The sequence below is a fragment of the Periophthalmus magnuspinnatus genome, chromosome 16 (genome assembly GCF_009829125.3).
Source record: "Periophthalmus magnuspinnatus isolate fPerMag1 chromosome 16, fPerMag1.2.pri, whole genome shotgun sequence".
NCBI lineage: Eukaryota > Metazoa > Chordata > Actinopteri > Gobiiformes > Gobiidae > Periophthalmus > Periophthalmus magnuspinnatus.
Genome location: NC_047141.1, coordinates 24,043,289 through 24,063,187, shown reverse-complemented (window position 1 = coordinate 24,063,187; position 19,899 = coordinate 24,043,289). Strand labels below are relative to the sequence as shown.

Below are 19,899 nucleotides of genomic sequence, written 5' to 3'. Positions count from 1 at the left end.
CGTTGCGCAATATACGTTCAAATGTTCGTACTGGTTTACCTCATCTACAACAGAGCGACATGAAACTGTTAAATCTGAATAAAGATCTGTACAGTGTGTGTGATGATTAAAAAGGAGTTACATGGAATAAAGGAATGTGCAGTTATTGCTAGACAATAAGAAGACATTATTATCATTAAAAATTATTACTGCAATAAGAATAATGTAAGAATGTTCGTTTCTACTGTAAGCGTCAAAGACCAAGAGACTGAAACATAAAGTCAGAAGAGTTTAATGAGTTGCACACAGGTAATGTGAACAATGAAGCAACGGACTCTGAGGAAAGGACAGAAGAGAGTCCTGAGACGTGCACAAAATCTTCATGTGTTCCGGTACATTCCATAGGTCTGCGCCCCTCGTTGGCACGTGTCATTTACTTTCGTGTTAGTAAATCAAGACACTAGTTTGATGTAGCGCTGCACTGCTAGAAAATACCTTATAATAATCAGATGAAAAGAACTGGCACGGCATAGAAGGGAAACAGCGCCCTCTACTGTTATTAAAGTGGTGTAGCCACTGGCCAAAATACCGAACCATTAAACTGCAATATCCCACTATATGTACACCTAATCAGTGTTCTCTGGTTTATAGACTATGAATGTAGAAATGATATTGTTACCTCTGTCTCTGTTATTACATTTTCACAAGGTATATTTTGTTTAAGTTATGAAGTAGCTACAATTGAGTAAAAAAATCACCTCGAACGTTATATTTGCCTATTGATATTCAATCTAAAAAAACACATCGACATCTTGACTTTTCTTCTATTAAATAATAAATCATTAAAAACAACGTATGTAATGTACGTATCGTACGCTCAAAGACAGCGGTGGAAGTGCGGTCCGTGGTGTGGGCCTGTCCCACTTCAGCAAGATGGCGCCTACACTGAGGAGGGCAGACTCTCGACCGGAACCTTGAAACTACACTTTTGAAGAGTACTTCGTAAGGACCCTTGAAGGGTGCATTTGGCGAATTGAGACACAGCCATCGAGTGTCATGAAAGCAAGGTGACATGTTTTGGGCTTGCCTTTCTAACCTTTATCTAACTAACTTTATCTAAGACCCAATGAGATTCAACTTTTTGAACTATGACTAGCCTGGATTGTTGGTAAGAGCACAAGTTTGAGATCAGTGGTGATTTGTATGACCACTGTCATTTAAAGACCACAGTCTTTTCATTAGCAATGCCCTTGTGACATCAGAGCAAGATGAACAACAATCTAATCAGTGTAAACTAAATGCATTGGGCAGGTCTATCTCACCTTAGAAGAAGCCTATGATACCCAACTGAGCGGAAGACACAGGGAATGGCTGGGGGACCGGTTGTAGGAGGAAAGACTGGTGCTGTTACCATGGTGCTCTGCTTCAGAGGAGCCAACTCTGAAAGAAAGCTCTGAAGTGGCCTGCAGAGGAAAAAGCCACTTCTTGGCAAAATTCATTCCCTGCTATTCCTTTTCTTCAGTGACAAACTCTAGATTTGGAAATTATTTTGTTTCGCATTGTTGGATAAGATGGCTGAAACAGGGTAGAAAGACAAATCTTCATAGCCTGAAACATCCACGCTCTGTCGAGGTTCTATTTGTGTGTGATGGGGGGCGGGGGCTGGATCTGTGTCATTGGAAAAGTGCTGTGCCATGTTACGCAGATTTTTACTCTTGTACGGGTTTCTTCGCTAAAACCTGGCAACACTGACTATGAGTCAAGTTATATACTGCTTTCATTAAAAATGATTGAGTAAAGCCAAAACATTCAATACTTCACTGCCCTGTCACTGGCGCAGTCGGTTCCATGGGTTTGAGCTTGATCAAATCAAATTGATCAAGGAGGATTCTTATGAGTTTGAACTCATAAAGGTTGAGAATTCATCATCCACACAGGATTGCTCCAACTCATACAGGGAAAGGCCAAAACCAAAAAGACTGCCTAAATAACGCATAACACAGGACCTTTAATTAAAAAATGTGTTGACTTTAATTAAAAAATGTGTTGACTTGAGACCATTATGTCTGGTCTTTCATTTAAGTCAAGGATGCCAGACGTGGGGTTAGTGGGCCACATTGGACCCTTTGACGATTTCAGTATGACGCACAAAGGGTTTCAGGTTTGGTAGGTGTATCTTTAAGTTTGCGTTGAATACGCCATCATGACCCAAATGCTCCTAAGCTTTGGGTAACCATCCAAAAGACAAGATAGTGGTCAAAATGAGTTTACTCCACAGGGTGCTCCCTTAAAGATGGGGTCAGGAGCTCAGTCACACGGGAGGAACACGGCATAGAGCCACTGCTCCTCTACATTCAGAGAAGCCAGCTGAGGTGGCTTGTGCATCTGTTCTGGATGCTGCCTAGACACCTACCTGGAGACATGTTGAGGGCATATCACACTGGATGGAGGCCCAAGGAACACTCTGGACACGCTAGAGGGAGGGACTATGGCCTGAGATGCCTAGGGATTCCTCTGGAAGAGCTGAAAGAAGTGTATGTGGATGTGTGGAAAGAAGTCTGGGCAACCCTGCTTAGACTGCTGCAAATCTGAAGAAAATTGATGGATGGACACAGTGCCAATTGTCGAAGAGCCCAAACCAGTTTCCTTCCCAAAAGGTGAATTAAATAAATTTAAAGATAAATATCTTTGTGTTTCAACTTGGCCCTTGGTCCACTATACCTACAAAGGCTTACAAAGGATGAAAAATGTTTGCGCACCTCAAATTGAAAGTTAATTTTAAAACCAAGAATTTTTTTGTTAATATGTTTTGTGGTCTAAAATCAGTCTCATTGGGTGTCTGCAGTGCTGCTCCATCCACATTTTAAGCAATACCTTGGTCATGAATACCTTGCTGCAGCATTAGTTTACTGTTTTGTGGCTATGGCTAAAAAACAAGTTTCTGGGGGAAAGCCAACTCTACCTAGGGAGAATATTCAAAAAACACTCTGAAAGGCCCCACCCAGCCAAAGGAAAGAGACAGCCCATAGCATTCCTCAGAGTCGCCAGGGGAGTACCATGGGTCTAATGTAGTGCTTGCGTGGTTAGCACCGCTTCATATAAATTTATATTAAATGGGGCCCATGTGAGGTTCCTTGCCCAGACGCCCACATTTCTGTTGACGGGCCTGGCCAGATTTATTCTCAGAGGGTTGGTGCGCATTTTGAGCAGATGATTTGTAGACTGCCTGTTACGCCAACTACTGGGTACTGCTGTGTGTATTTGACTGGCACTGCGTGGGTTCATGCGATGACACAGAGTACTTGTCTATACCTGAAAATTGTTCCAGACCTGCGGTGTCCAGGAAAAATTGACTCCTTGAGGTTCCTTTCTGCACACCACTCACCCGGACTCACAGTGCTCCAAGGTAGGTTTAAAGCATGCATTGGCTTTAATCATTTTGGAAATCTTGTGGGACCCACATGGGTTTGAATCAGCACTCTGCTGTGTATATCAGGCAGTTCAGACAGTGCCGCTACACTGGGGCCCCAGACCCTGAAACACCCAATACAGCACTTGGTCCTTCCCTAATGTTATCATCCAGGGGTGTATCATCACACAGTTCATACAGAACAACTGCACTGGGGCCCAAGGTGCTGAGCAGTCCACATGGTCCTTGATCTGCCCTTGGAATTATTGTGCTGTCTGTGTTCTTATGATGTTATCATGAATTCAAAGAAATGATGAAAGCCGTGCTCCCATTGTTTAATTTACTCACTATATTTGTACGCTCACAGTCTTCTGTTTTTGGTTGGTTTGATAAAAGGTAAAATCATAACAAAATGTATCTTTATTCCCTCTTCCCTTTTGCTCAAGGTTGTGTGTGGATGTGTTCCAAAAGTGTTTTCTGTACCAAAGGCTGAACTGGGGCCCATGCACTACCTTATGCCACTGATGCTTCGTCGAAGATCAGTGTTATTTTGGGGGTCACCCATTGCTTCTGAAGTTTTACCTGGGCAAATACTGGTCAAATGCACATTAAACATTTTTTTCCATCCAAATTGCTCAGTGGTATAAAGGGAAAAAATAGGTTTTCACCCTTTGATGCGATCACATTATGGGGCATTCATTTGGTGCCAAGGCCCATCACTTTGTAAAGCCCTGCACTTGAGGAATAGGTTGAAATAAATAAATGTTTGACGGTCTATAAAAGAAATGGCAATAGGAAAAATACCTGTTGTGATTTCACATTCTCAGCAGGTCACATAGTTGAGAAATACTTTTAATATTTGGGAAGGCTTTCTACAACCCAGATGAATGCCCAGACTGAGTAAAAAAGTTAGACCCAGAATAACCCAGAAGGGCATTTTTATCTGTCAAAATGGAGAGACTGACACTGGATGCAATTAAGTCAAAAATTGGTAAACAGAATAAATCAAATAGGCTGACCTCATTGTAAGAGAGATTCATCTAGTCTTCATCTTGATTTTGTGGTGTAGTGGTTCAATAGTAGCATCACTGGCTTTGTTAATGCAGAGTACATTTGACAAAACTGAGGGAGCATGTTCCACCATCCTGTCAAGGGAGATGGCTTTGGATTCAGATCCCTGTGTGGGCTTTGCGCCACTGATGCAGACCTACCGACGCCATTTTGAACAGATTCTTGCGCACAAAATGGTTCTGTGCAGTCTTTAACCCTTTAAAGACCACCCAGCATAAGGTAGTCCATCAGGAAAGCAACTGAATCTAATGTTTGCTATTGAGTGAACTGCTTCAGACTTAAACAGGCACACATAGGCAGTAATAATGAACTACAACCTCAAAGCAGACATTTAATAGGGCAACAGTGTTTGCTTCAGGACCATGCAGGGAGGAGACTCAGTTGCTTACAGGCGGGCAGCTGTAGGGAGGCAGACAGGCAGCCGTAGCAGCCACCGGAAGGACTCGGCTGCCTCATGGGCGCTCTCGCGACCATAAAGGGGCGGGCACTGTGGCGTCCCTCTTTGTCATTGGCTCTAATAACGCGGGTGTAAAATGTACGAACGTTTTCACCTATTGTGCAAGATGCGTACATTTTCATCATGGAGGTAGATAGACGTCTTCTGCTGAGAGGGCTAGTCTTGCCTTAGACTACACGACTTTGCCCACACCCAGTGTTTTAAAAAAAATACGGGTGAAAACGACAAAGACGACGTGGAATATTGGTGATAAAACGCCGTGCAGTGTTTACCACGCTCCGTGCAGACGATTCCATACGGAGTCAACGCCTGAGCAAACCAAGAGCTGAGTGGAGCACGCTTTGGGTATGTGCTACAGTGCTCAGATATCTGTTGTGTTCAGAGCCGCAGCAAAGCTAACTGGCTAACTAGCATCTGGATAGTGAAAGAGCTAGCTAGCTTAGCCGCTCTGTACACCGTGTACGGCTGTAGAAAGAACTTGTGCCGCTCAGTAACGTAACCGAACAGAATGCACATGCTCAAATAAAGCACTCTTTTGGTTTTCCTTTCATTCAGTGTATGGTTAAAATACTGAGCAAAAATCGACTGGCTTTTACTCATGCATAGGGTGTTAAAAGGGGTTTTTACTGATGTTCTATGTATAATACAGTGAGTGTACCTACAGTCATGTTGGTTGAAAAAACTTGTCGTTAGCGTTATTTACAAATATAGAGATCACCATGGTCAAACCTGAGGTGTTTGGTTAGTTACTAAGCCTATTAATAGGTTAATAAAAGCACAACCACGTGTAATGCTCATGGCAACAGTTTTGCATAACTTAACTGTCTGTATGCTAACTAGTGCAATTAATGACTCTAAATGCAATAAGATATAAGTATTGACCATTGTGTGCTTTTTCCAATGAAAAAGTTTCTTATTAAAGTTGTTCACTCTTGTTAAATGTAAGCATATTTATGAATGCGTGTATATATGTGTATGCTTTAGGAATAGTTTCATAAAACTTACTCCTTTATTGTCTGTTAAAGGAACAGTCTATATTATTCATATTGGACATTAATACTGAATGCCAAGAATGACGTTTCAAGTTTGCTTGTTTTGTGAAAAGGAAAACTTGCCTGATGAATGGTGATGAATAGAAAAAATAAAAAAATAATAATAAAAAATCAGTGTAGTGGGCTGGTCCATTTTGGTGATCACAGTAACTCAAAATTTGTCAATACACGTAAAGGTACATATGGACTCCACGTGCATCACTGCAGGTGTTATTATGTTGGTCTTGGGGCATCCTAGCAGTAAGACAGGAATTTGTGATCTGATGCATTTCCTAGAAGGGCCCAAACTGTCTTAATCATGTTCATCGAGCATTGTAGTGCCATAGGATTACTCTTTTGGGGGAAAAAAAGTACATTTGTTCTGAGTATTGTAATTTTGTGCTTTCATATCTGTATTTTAGGAGTTGCTACAGTATGTGCAGGTTCTCTGAGGGAGCTGAAAATCCAGGCAGGGTGCACACAAATGCATTTATGCCATGTGTGTCACATACTTTGGATAAACCTCAGGATTATGAACGCAGTTAAAATTACAATTTGTGTATTTTACAGCTAATGGGGACAGGTTACCAAGCACAGAAGTCTGTCTGATATTTGGTTTGACACATACTCTAGCAGCTCTCGACCCACTCTCCCTTGCTCAAAAGCAGGTAGCAGCTACAATAGCTGTCATGGTACTGCATAACTGCGCTTTCTGTAGGGTCCAGGTGGCATTTTGTGCATAATTAGTGAAAAATGTGAAAAGTTGTATGGTCAATATGGTCAGCCTCAACCAATTTTAGGGTAGGTCTCAGTGATGCCATTCTAGTGTTTTATTTAAGACCAAGGCATCTCAACTATTTAAAAACTTAACATCTGTGACATTTACTTTGTTGTGAACATTAATTGGCAAAAAGTATACTACCTATTGTCTTTATGGCGTTCTAGAGATGCTGGTGCTACCACAGATTAATTCTTAGCATTTTGTGCTTTTAGGCTTTGGATTCATTTTGTGCCTGAAACTCAGCAGATGATTCAGCCCTCCCAGACTTTTTGTCTCACAGTAAGTACACTTAGTGTTCCCTTTCTTTTGCTGTTTCTCATGTCTTTCTTCTGAGTATGAATTGAAGAGTTTTGTGTATACTTGCCACCTGATACTTTACATCTGGTAGTTTTCTTTTTTTTTTTCTTTTTTTTTTTTATGTCAACGGACACATTTTCACAATGCATTCATTGTTTGTTGGTGGCAGCTGCATGATAAAAATCTCTGTTGGCATGCAGTACCATGTATTTGCTCTGCTTCAGTGCTGCTAACATTATTAGAATATTAAGTATTGACAGTGACTGCAGTAGTCAGGTCATACAAGATAAGTTCATTGCTTTCCCACATTATCTCTGGGTTTTGTTGCGTCTTCCTAAAAGCTTTGCACTGTAGCAGGGTCCTGATCCCAACCTACTTGCACCCATCATCATCCATAGCTGACAATACTACCATCCGCAGATTTCATATTACTTGTTTTATTTGTATGTCACAATCACCCCTATTGTATCAAGATATGTCTTTGCATCTTTTCATAAAAGATAGTATTCCCTGCGGCAATTATCCATTTGTTATTTCTACTACCACACCTAAACCAAACCTGTAGTTATAATTTCATTAATAATAATACATAAAAATAATGATGATAATTATTATTATTATACAGCATTGCATAGCATTATTTGTGGATACTCAAAGCTCCTATACAAACAGGAAAGCACAGTGAAAAAATAATAACGGCAGAGATCAAGGGAATGCAAGTTGAGTTTTTAGTACTGATTTGAAGAAATTATTTCCTGGTGGGTTGCAAGAGCACGTTTCAGAGAGCCTGGGCAGCTGTAGCAAAAGCTTAGCCCCCTGCATCTGGTGCTTTATCCTGGTGATGGGAGTGAGAAGGTGTTGTCAGCTGATCTGGGACAGTGCTGATTGAATGGGTTGGTGAGGCGGGAACAGGTTATGGGTGAGGTTTGGGTGACAAGGTAGGTGGCAGAGTTCAAGATGTATTGCAGTTTTTGGAGGTGGGTGGAAGGTAGCCCATGAAGGAAGCTATTGCAGTAATTGAGTCTGGAGGTGATAGATGCATGTATGATTTCTGCAATGGGTGGTGAGAGGGACGGGACAAATCGTTGTAGGAGTGAAGACGTTTCGCTGCTCATCCAAGCCACTTCTTCAGGTGTAATCAGACACTGCCTTATATCTATCTGAAGGAAGGGGCTAACTACACTGAAACAATGGTTTCAGCCTTAACGACCCTATTCAACGATTAATGGCCTTCCTATTGTTCTTTTTATTTTCTTTGGGTCTGATTATGTTTCAAGCCCCCATTCCTGTTTCCCTAACAAAAATAGCTTCTTTCACTCCCCTTTCTAACCATTTCTTTTCTCTGGGTAATATCTAAACCTCACTATCTTCAAAGGAGTGGTTAGTGGCTTTGAGATGAAGATGTACTGTGGACTGGGGTCCAGAGGAGCTCTCGCGCCGGTGTTGGTACATTCTCGTATGAAGTGGCTGTTGAGTTTCTCCAGTGTACCGCTCAATGCACTCTTCACTACACTGAATGGGGTGGACTACATCACTTTCTTTATGGATCGGGGTTTTGACTACAAACACTTTAAGACAGGAACAGAAACTTTAAGGCTTCACCTAAAGGACAAAACCCCAAAAACTGAAGTGGCTTGGATGAGCAGCAAAACGTCTTCACTCCTACATCGATTTGTGCAGTTGACAGATTTAAACTTTGTCTTTTGCTGCATATCAGACCTGGACGACTGAGGGATTATACACACAGTACTCTTTATAATATAGTGGTCCCTTGTTTATCGCGGGGGTTACGTTCTAAAAATAGCCTGCAATAGGCGACATTCGCAAAGTAGTCAGCTTTATTTTTCACAATTATCATACAGTGGATATAAAAAGTCTACACACCCCTGTTCAAACGCCAGCTTATTGTCACGTAAAATAATGACAGCAAGACAAATAATTTCACAACTTTTTCCACCTTTAATGTGACCTATGACCTGTACAATGCAATTGGAAAAAAAAGACTTACTTTAAAGGGGAAAAATATAAAATAAAAAACTTAAAATAACCTGGTGGCATAAATATGCACACCCTTTAACTAATACTTAGTTGCAGCACTTTTGGCTTTTCTTACAGCACTCAGCCTTTTTGGGTAAGAGCCTAACAGCGTGGCACATCTTGATGTGGCAATATTTGCCCACTCTTCTTTGCAAAACCGCTCCAAATCTGGCAGATTGCGAGGGCATCTCCTGTGCACAGCCGTCTTCAGATCACCCCACAGGTGTTCGATGGGATTCAGGTCTGGACTCTGGCTGGGCCATTCCAAAACCTCAATCCTCTTCCGGTGAAGCCATTCTTTTGTTGATTTTAGATGTGTGCTTTGGGTCTTTGTCGTGCTGAAAGATGAAGTTCCTTCAGCTTTCTAACAGAAGGCCGAAGGTTTTGTGCCAACACTGACTGGTATTTGGAACTGTTCATAATTCCCTCCACCCTGACTAAGGCCTCAGTTCCAATTGAAGAAAAACAGCCCCAAAGCATAATGCTGTCACCATCATGCTTCACTGTAGGTATGGTGTTATGTCGGTGATGAGCAGTGCTGTTTTTGCGCCAAATATACCTTTTGGAATTATGTCCAAAAAGTTCAACCTTGGTTTCATCTGACCATAACACGTTTTCCCACATGCATTTGGGAGATTTCAGATATCTTTTTGTAAAATTATGCCAGGCTTGGATGTTTTTCTTTGTAAGATGAGGCTTCCATCTTGCCACCCTACCCCCTAGCCCAGACATATGAGGAAGATGGGAGATTGTTGTCACATGTACTACACGGCCAAGTACTTGCCAGAAATTCCTGCAGATCCTTCAGTGTTGCTGTTGGCCTCTTGGCAGCCTCCCTGACTAGTTTGAACTTTGGACGGACGTCCTGTTCTTGGCAATGTCACTGTTGTTCCATATTTTCTCCACTTGATGATGACGGTCTTCACTGTGTTTCATGGTATATTTAATTCCTTGGAAATTCTTTTGTAGCCTTCACCTGACTGATATCTTTGAATAATGAGATCCCTCTCATGCTTTGGAAGCTCTCTGTGAACGCTTGTGCTGGAAGATGTGGCTACAAAAATGTCAGGAAAAGCCTACTAGAGCAACTGACCTTTATTTGGGGTTGATCAGAGGCACTTTAATTGGTGACAGGGGTGTGCTGACTCCAGTTTAACATGAGTTTGAATGTAATTGGTCTAAATCTGACCACAGCCACATCGCCAGTTATAAAAGGGTGTGCACACTTATGCAACCACGTTATCTCAGTTGTTTATTTTTACTTCACCTCCCTGAAAGATTTCTGTTTGTTTTTCAGTTGCATTGTACAGGTTATAGGTCACATTAAAGGTGGAAAAAGTTGTGAAATGATTTATCTTGCTGTCATTATTTTACATGACAAAAACCTGGCATTTGAACAGGGGTGTGTAGATTTTTATATCCACTGTATATGTTTTAAGCTGTAAATCCCCTCACCACACACTTTATACACTTTTCTCAGACAGGCAGTAAAGTTTTTTCACATTCATATCTTGTTTAAACACTCTCAAAGTTCAAACTTCATATATTATATCCCTCTTCCTCAATCATCGCTTTAAATTTGTTGCTCACGTATGCCTCTGCTCCAGCGCTATCTGCAAAGGCGGCCTCCCTGTGCAGAGAAACGCCTAAGTCCAAAGCATTTCTGAAATTTATCGGTGCAGAATCCTTCATTGTCATTGTGGGTTTTGTTGGGAGAAAAACCTTGCAAAGATACAGCACTTGAGAATCACCCTGGTAGCGATCGAACATTTATGTAAATTTGGCTGGACTCATTCTGCACCGTACAGGAGACACAGCACGGAGGAGATTGATTGACAATGGTCTACAGTCCCTTGGCCAATCAGGATGCAGAACACAATGCACGTTCATACACGGTAAAAAAGCATGCAAAATTGCATCCGCGAAAAGGTCAACCGCAATATAGCGTGGGACCAATGTGCCCCCTTTCCCAGTAACATCCCAAACATTGCGCAAAACAGTAAAAATGACAAACCATCTCAATAATTGCAATTTTAAATATAATATGGTCTGCCTATTTCCATACCAATTAAATTTTGCTTAAAGCACATGTGAAACAATATGGTGAGTGAGGTAAAATTTCTGGAATATGTGGGGTCTTCTCAGAGCACTCCATTCCAGATACTCTCTTCTCCTGTCTGATTACCCTAGTGACATTAAAGGATTTGTCAAATGTAGATTGTCTGTATTTGAATTAAAATTTGAAACAATGACCTATTTAGTGACATATGATGACCATGACAATGTGCTTATGTTGCAGGATTTCCAAATGTAGTGCCCAACAAGTTGGAATTCCCTTGTTCCTAAAAGCTGACAAGAGGTGAGGCTTACTTCTTTTTTTGATAATATTCTGTATATTTACTCTAATTTTATTTTTTTTAACTTTTCTCTCTCTTGGGCTTTTAGAACGGGCAAAGTATGGCTCATGGTTGGGATCCATACTTGCAAAAGTATTCATCTTTACCTCCAGACCATGGGACACCTGACTCAGAAGTAAACCATCCTAATCCTGCAGATAGATTCATAGGTCATGGTGGATTCTCTAGTGCAAGCATTCCACATGGAGCTCCTGCATCAGACTGCTGTTTCAGCAATAGTGTTGGGAACCCCGATTCTGACTGGTGTCCGGAGATTGGAAATTATCAAAAAAACAACAAAGAAATGTCATGGCAACCTGATGAAGAACAAAAGGAGTACATGACTAGCTGGGAAAACAATATAACAAATTTTGAAACAAGTATGTCAGAAACAGCTGGACACTGTTTAATTGCCCCACAGTCAGAACCTCAAGAATCTGTGGTGCCCACCGACACTACATTTTTTAACAACTACATGAACATTCAAGGTACTTCGGATGAAGGTACAGAACCAAGATCTTCTTGTGGATTCATGACTAACACGTCTGTACATAACCCTCAAACTGGAGCTACTGTTAAATATCAATCACATTGGCCTCAAAACCATTCTGGAGATGCTAATGACTTCACACATTCAAATACTGTTTGGCCAAATCTAATGGCTGAAAATACAACCGAATGTGTCCAAGATGGGGGTAAGTCATTTGAGTGTGATAAATTGAATGCTTGCACTGATGCAGAGACACAGGAGGTGGACAGTTTTGACCAATCCTGGAAAAAAGAGGAATTTGTAAACATATGTAAAAAGGCTAGTGTGTCTGAGGAATACAATGGGGATGACAGACAAACTTTGATGAATGTAAATGAAACAAGTGACACAAACAAGGGTGATACTGTTGATTCAGCAAATATGGTATTCAATGACAATCATCCAACAGCTACCCAGGGAGACAACACAAACACTGAAAGCCTGATGAATATTTCATACTCTTCAGAATTACCAGACCAAAAGTCAGATTCTTGTCAAACTGAAAAGAATGATCTGTCTAAAACTCAAACCAAACCCAACAAAACTATTAATTTGATGAACAGTGAAAATGAAAAGATCAAGGAAATGGTAGATGGTCCATCATCAATACAGTCAGTCTGTAAAAGCTCTGATGCCACTTACAATGCTAGGCCTCCAAAGCCCTTCATTGACCCTGATGTTGATCCTCAGTTGGATTCTTCAACAGTAACTGGAAGGGCAGAGCAAGTAGCGTCTTTTGAAGTTGATGATGACTCTCCCAATTTAAGTAGTAGCAGTCATTCTGTTTTTAAGGTTGGTGAAACTAGTAATCAAGGAAACGCCCCAATTGAAAAGACCCATGAAATGATACACAATGATAATAAATGTGGCGATGATCATGCTGATACTGCACAAAAAAGCTGTGAAAGTGATGGTCTAGAGGTCCTTGAAATCAAAACCACTGAAATTGAACAAGCATGTAAAGCAGAGGATAGTGAATCTGACAATATGGCAGATGGTGATGATGCTATAAATTATAACAAGTCAATAGTTGTGTTTGATTCAGAACAAACATCTGTGGTGGAAAGTCTAAACATCAAGGAAGAAAAGGAAGCTTTGACTGATAAGAAACCAATTAAAGATAAAAAAGAACCTCAGTTTCCCAAAATTGCTGAAGACAAATCATCTCCACACAAGAAAATTGAGGCCATAAATTCAGAAATAAAGTCAGTTTGTCAAACAGAAATTTGCCCCTCTGATCAGTTAGAAAGGCCAACTGATGCTGAGAAAAGTATATCCTGTATGGATTTTGAAACACTGACAGACCAGAGAGCAAATGAAATTGACCAGTCTTCACCGTTTGTTCCATGTCCAAATGTCCAAGCAAGTCCAAGCTATTCTGAAGAAGTGTATGCCGATGGTGAACCTTTGTCTCCTCCCTCTTCAGAAGTGCATGAATTGGCTGAAATAGATTCTTGGGAACCTGCAGAATCATTCATTGAAAAATCCCCCAAAATGAAATCTTCTGCAGAAATGTTGAAACAGCTTCAGCCTGTTGTTCTCCTCAAAACCACAGATGTAGTGAATTTAACTAGGAACATGTATGTGTGTGCACAATGTTTGTACAATGCCCCCCATTTGGATGATCTAATCGAACACCACAATATTCATAATTCAATGCACAGTTTTCAGTTGTGCACATCTTGTGGTGTGTATTTGGCACGCCAGGATCAATCGAGGAAACATGTGTGTCAACATAACCCTGTGTCTCCTTCAAGTGTGGGAAATTGGAAAGAAAGAAAAGGCTACTATTGCAACAAATGTCGACTTCATTTTTTAAATTGGAATCGATTCATTAGTCATATGCGTTCACACACAGGAGAAACAAAATTTAAGTGTGAAAAATGTGGACAGTGTTTTACGCAAGGTTCTTCTTTACGTAGACACAGAAATGTTTCAAAACGGTGTGGAAGGGCACAACCAGGTAACAGAAAACATACTTCAAACTCTCACACTGGTACAGTAAAATCTATGTTCGATTGTTATGTTAAGCTCTATGACATAACAAAAACAAATGTTTGTACATTTTGTGGTAAATTTTTCAAGAGCAGGCTAAAGGTTGCAAAACATTATTACAATGTGCACAAGAAGCCTGGTACAGTCAAGCCAATAGAGAAACCTTTTGAGATGGCTGTAGAACTTGGCTCAGATAAGAATAAGTACAAGTGTCCATTGTGTCCAGAGATTTTCAATAATCGTGTGAACAGAAATCGGCATCTGAAAAACTGTGTCAAAGTAATGACTTTTCGCAGGCAATGCAGAGTCAATGGAAGGTTCAAGTGTCCATTATGCCTTGCAACATTCAGTCTGTCTTCTAACAGGTATAGACACATCCATACTTTTTGTCTAAGAAACTTTCTATCATTTCTTGGAAGTGATACATCAAAGCCCAAGAAATTTGATCGATATTCAAATGAGATGGCAACTGTACTTAATAAACTGAAGGCAGAGGAAAAACAGCTAAATGTCAAATCAACAAAAAATGTAGAGAATACTGAACGTGAACGTGAACCACAATACCGGTGCACACTCTGTCCAGCTGTTTTTTATCATCAGTCTGGCAAATACAGACACATGAAGAAACACAAGCTCTATGATCTCACCGGTCAAAGGTTCAGATATAGGAATTCACTAAAGAAACATTATCTTACTAAAAAAACAGTGACAAAGGAGACGCCACAAAGTTTCAATGTTCCTCTTAAGCAAGGTGACAGACCCTACTACTGTTTGCAATGTGGGAAAGGGTTCAAGTCAAATCTTCATCTAATCCACCATAAAATAACACACCAGAGAAGGATTCAGTGCACTGTTTGCAAAAAGATTCTTCCAACCATTGGAGAACTCATTGAACACAGAAAGTCTCATCTAAAGAGGGGGTTGCTTCAATGTCCAGATTGTCCCCAGACATTCACATATCCTGTGTATCTCTTAAGACATTTGCGCACACATCTGAAAAGTCAAAATGCACTACTTCAGAAAGAGGATAAACAAAATGCCTCTCATCCTATCCAGACCCTCAGTGAAGCTCAACATTCTTGTCCATTGTGCAACAAAGTATTTGATGATGCACAACTATTCAGCAACCATTACTTGACACATCCCCCTAGACAATGTGCAGATTGTCCATTTTGTAAACGCACATTCACAAAGAGACGTTATTTGCTCCGGCACATGGCTAGGCATGTTGGCGGTAAACGTTTTTTCTGTAAATGTGGAAGACGATTTTCCACAGAACATGTCTTAAAATTACATCATGAAACCTGCTCATCACTGAATCCATCTTTGGTATGTCGTTATTGTTCTCGTTCTTTCGTTCGAAAAGTGCATCTCTACAAACATTATGGAGGTCACCAGAACAATACCTTGACCAAATGTCCAACATGCAAATTATATTTTGGGATTTCAAAATTGTGTCAGCATCAGAAGATCTGCAAAGGTGAAACAATAACTGACAGAAGCACAACATCACAAACTAACCAACAACCTGTCCTTAAGATGTCATCCAAAGAAACAAACTATAAATGCCCATACTGTCCTCAAACCTTCAAGTATGGCTCCCTTTACCGCAGACATCTTTCAAAACACAAGGATGTGGAGGTCCATGCTTGTATTCTCTGTGGACAGAACTTCCCAAGTCGGCTTTTGTGTTCTCAGCATGAAGCTTCCTGTGAAAGTTTTTACAAATGTGAAGAATTGATGGCTAATAAAAAAACTGAAAATCTTGCCCAAAGAGACACAAGTGACTTTAAGTGTAAATTCTGCAACAAGACTTTCACAAAATCACGAAGTCTTAGACGACACATTTTGACCCATAATGAAGTGAAGCCTTATCGATGCAAAGTGTGTGACAGCTGCTTTTCAAGGTATGACCACCTGAAAGTTCACTTAGGTTGTTGTAAAGGGAAGGTGAAACTGCAGTTAAAGCCTCAGATTTGCATTCCCAAAATCAGTTTAGATCAGGTTGGTACTGGCTGGCAAAAAGAGCTTGGGGTTCGTTGTGTTGAAAAGGGACAAAAATATGAATGCACGATCTGTGGAAGAAATTATGAAACTCAATCCAAACTTAATTGGCACAATTCAATGTTCCATACTGTAAAGCGATTTAAGTGTATGCGTTGTAGTTCATTTTTCTCAACTGAAAAGTCTCTTCGAACCCATATCAGGTTTAGAAGATGCAGACTGGCCTCCATTGTCAAAAGCAAGTCTCATAAACCAGAAACACAGGCCACAAATGTTTCTTCTGAAAAACACAACAAAATTCTTGCAAGAATTCAACCCATTTCAGCAAAACAAGACATAGGCAAGATTCTGAAATGTAATTTTTGTCCTCGTACATTCCGAACAAATGCACATTTACAAGTGCATATGTATCTACACACTGGTGAGAAGTCATTTGTCTGTGATTGTGGAAAGACATTTTTAAGAAAACACCATCTGCAACGACATGTACATACCTGTGTGAAAAAAATGGATGAAAGTCAATCCAGTGGCTTTTCATGTGCATATTGTAGTTCACGATTTTTGCTTTTTGCTCAACTTCAGGAGCACTTCTTAAATGCTCACAAACTAGAAACAAAGGGTGAACCTCCAATAACTTCACCTCTACAACAACATTTATCAGATATCCAAAAGTTTGAAGAAGATCTGTTGTATGAACCATCTCAGGCATCAAAACTCACCAGGCCAAATAATGTTGAAGATTGGCAAACAGCTCCCCAGTTAAGGGAATGCCCCTTTGCCTGTAAGATTTGCAGTAAAGGATACTGGAATAAAACCCTTCTTCGCAATCATCTTAGAAAATGTAAAAAGCAAGTCTTCAGAACTAACCGTTCAGTTGAGGAGGATGTCCCTTTAAGAGCAAATATTGAAATGGTACTCACCAACTCCCCTGCTGAACACTTGCCTGAAGAAGAAATGGAAGCCATAGAAGACACGGAACCACAAACCAAGTCATCAGTAGAGAAAAAACCTGTCGTGTACCAATGTTCAGAATGTGATCAGAGCTTCACTGATGGACTTATGCTCATCAGCCACCTGGAGGACCATGGAAGAGAAGAACAAGAGAAAAGACTAAATAAATGTTCTAAATGTGGAAAGATATTCTCTAGTCAAACAAGGCTTGAAAAACACATGAAGGTTCATGAAAGTGGCATGTTTGTTTGTAGAGACTGCTCAGCAGAGTTTCCCTCAAAAATAGAACTTGAAGTCCATAAGAAGGAACGCCATGATGCCTCACATCCATATTCTTGTCGATTATGCAAATATAGGTTTAAGACTAGAGTTTCTTTATGTGATCATTGTACTAAAGAGCATCCAGATGATATTTTTTCTTGTAGTTTCTGTAAAAGGAATTACACTCTGAGAGCATCCCTGGTTAGACACATGAACAGAAATCATAAAGAGCTGACAGAACAGAAGGACCAAAAGGAGCAGGAGGAGGAGACAGATGGAGCTGAAAAGTCATTAAGCACTCAGAGCACGTCAGAAAGTGAAGATGATGATGACGACGATGGTGATAACGATAGTAACAATGATGACAGTGACGGCATTGATTCTGATTCTGCCCCATATTTTCCATGTCATGTGTGCGGCAAGACCTTTACCACATCAGAAAATCTTGAGGACCATCAGCGGTGCCATCTTGGTGAAAAGCCCTTTGAATGTGCTGAATGTGGCCAATGTTTCTTTCAAGCTGCCCAATTACAACAGCATGAACGAAAGCATAATTCTGAGTTCCAGTGTCGAGTGTGCAACAGGGGTTTTGTCTCTCTTTTTGCACTGAGAAAGCATAAGCATACCTCTGGAAGAAAGCGACCTTTCCGATGTTCAAACTGTCAGTTATGTTTCAGAAGTCATGCAGAATTAGCAGAGCATAAGCTCAGTCACCAGGGGGAGAACTTTCCTTGTGACATATGCAACCGTGTCTTTTCTTCCAAGAGCAGTAGAGCAGAGCACCGAAAAATTCACTTGTCTAAATCAAGTGGTACTGGACTTTCAGACCAGACTGCAGTTGTAGCTAATGACAAAGCTGCCTCTTTGGCAGTGGCACCCATAAATGAATTTAAATATCGATGCGGTGTCTGCTGTGTGCGTTTCCGAAATCCTGAGGAGCTTTCAGAACATGGCTGCCTGGCAGGTGTAGAACGTCAGTATTCTTGTATGGACTGTGACAAACATTTTTTGCATTCCTCTCACCTGAAAAAACACCTGAGCACCCACAGGCAGTCATCTCTGAGTAAATATTCATGCAATCGTTGTAACAACATCTTTTCTTCTTCTCATGATTTTCTGACCCATCTCAGAAACCATGACGAAACCCTCTGCTATGGTCAACAAGGTTTTGTCTGTCCAGTGTGTCATCAGTGTTTTGCAAGTCCTGCTGAACTGGTATTTCATTTTCCAGCACACCCAAATGAAACATTTGAATGTAAAATTTGCAATAAAACTTTTTTCACTGCGAGCAAGTTGAAAGAACATGTATGTCACACTAAAGATACGAAATGCAAAAACTGTGGTCAAAATTATGTCGGGAATAGTCATAATTGTTCTCAAAAGAAATTTGAGAGATCCTATGGCGATGATGATGAAATCGATGTTACTGGTGAAGACCTGTGCTATTGCGCTTTCTGCCCAATGCAGTTTTCTTCTAAAAGTCATCTGCTGGAGCATCAAAATCGAGAACACCCAAAAGAAAAATCATTTACATGTGAAATTTGTGCCAGAACTTATGCAAAACAAAAGTATTTAGATAGACATCTCAAAAAACATTGTCAAAAAGAACCTGCTCAGAGCACATCCCAGATTAAGTTTCAGTGTGCCCAATGTCACAGTGAGTTCAACACAGCAAAAGATCTATCTCTTCACTTGAAACTACATGCTGCAGAAAAAGAGGTTGGCGAATTCCGCTGCGATATGTGCTACAAATCTTTTAGTCAGCTAAATCTTCTTCGGCGTCACCAAGAAAGCCATGTTGGCCAAGTAGTGTATGAGTGCACAGAATGTGATAAGGCTTTTGCGTTCCCACACCTGCTGGAGGCACATCAGCAAAGTCATGTTTGAGTCTCTATGCACTGATATCATTTTGTTTTGATCTATTATAATTAACTCACTTTTACTTTCACTTTGTGGGATTGTTGCCTTTGTGAATTTTAAGATGCATTTCCCCCTCCTGTTGTACATATGTATAGTGCAATTATGTATATTGTGGAAGGTAAAGCAAAGCATGAAACAAAAATGTTCAGACTGTCAAATTTCCAAACAAAATACCTTTTTATAGTTTAATTTTTTAAATTGAAATTGTTCAAAGTATTTACTTTAAACATTTGTTATATGTAATGTGTGCATTTGTAGTAGTCAATCCTGTCTTAAAGCTGTACAATATTTTTTACAGTATTTGGTGTTCTTGCTATTTAGATAAAGTTTACTGCCAAATAGACATGGCTCATGGCTTTTTTATTTATTTATTTTTTTAATAAAATTACAAATAAAACTAATGAATATGTAGAGGTGAGTAGTAGTTACATTTACTACTAGAGTATTTTTTTTTTTAGTGAAGTAGCTGTACACAGTGACCAAAACGTTTACTCAAGTCTAACAGTGACAAAAGCTTTGTTAAACAATATTCAATACACACACACACACACATATATATATATTTATATATATATATATATATTTCAATTTTGGTGTCTATGCTTTAAATACCAGATTTTGAGCATTTAATATTTTATCCTTTCAATTATGTGTTTGCCACACAGACTGTGTATGTCTATATGTGTGTGTATAATATATATATATATAAACCAAAAATGCATAATACTTTATTATGAATACTGTGTACGACCCAGATATAAGGATAGTATAATTTACCATA

At 40.0% G+C, this 19,899-nt stretch overlaps 2 protein-coding genes across 2 annotated transcripts in view; one reads left to right on the top strand and one right to left on the bottom strand.

Moving 5' to 3' along the window:
- The window catches only part of LOC117383448 (trypsin-like), a 108,580-nt gene that overhangs the window by 17,328 nt on the left and 71,353 nt on the right, over positions 1 to 19,899 (bottom strand). The gene's annotated exons all lie outside the window — the stretch shown is intronic.
- Positions 5,069 to 19,452, top strand: znf1035 (zinc finger protein 1035). The gene is made up of 4 exons (XM_055227867.1): positions 5,069 to 5,261; positions 6,941 to 7,007; positions 11,362 to 11,421; positions 11,508 to 19,452. The coding sequence occupies exon 4, from the start codon at positions 11,520 to 11,522 to the stop codon at positions 19,083 to 19,085; it is 7,566 nt and encodes a 2,521-aa protein (XP_055083842.1). The 5' UTR covers positions 5,069 to 5,261; positions 6,941 to 7,007; positions 11,362 to 11,421; positions 11,508 to 11,519; the 3' UTR covers positions 19,086 to 19,452.

What these genes read in the sequence shown, in the direction of transcription:
- znf1035 (XM_055227867.1), top strand. Translation starts at nt 11,520, where the DNA reads ATGGCTCATGGTTGGGATCCATACTTGCAAAAGTATTCATCTTTACCT.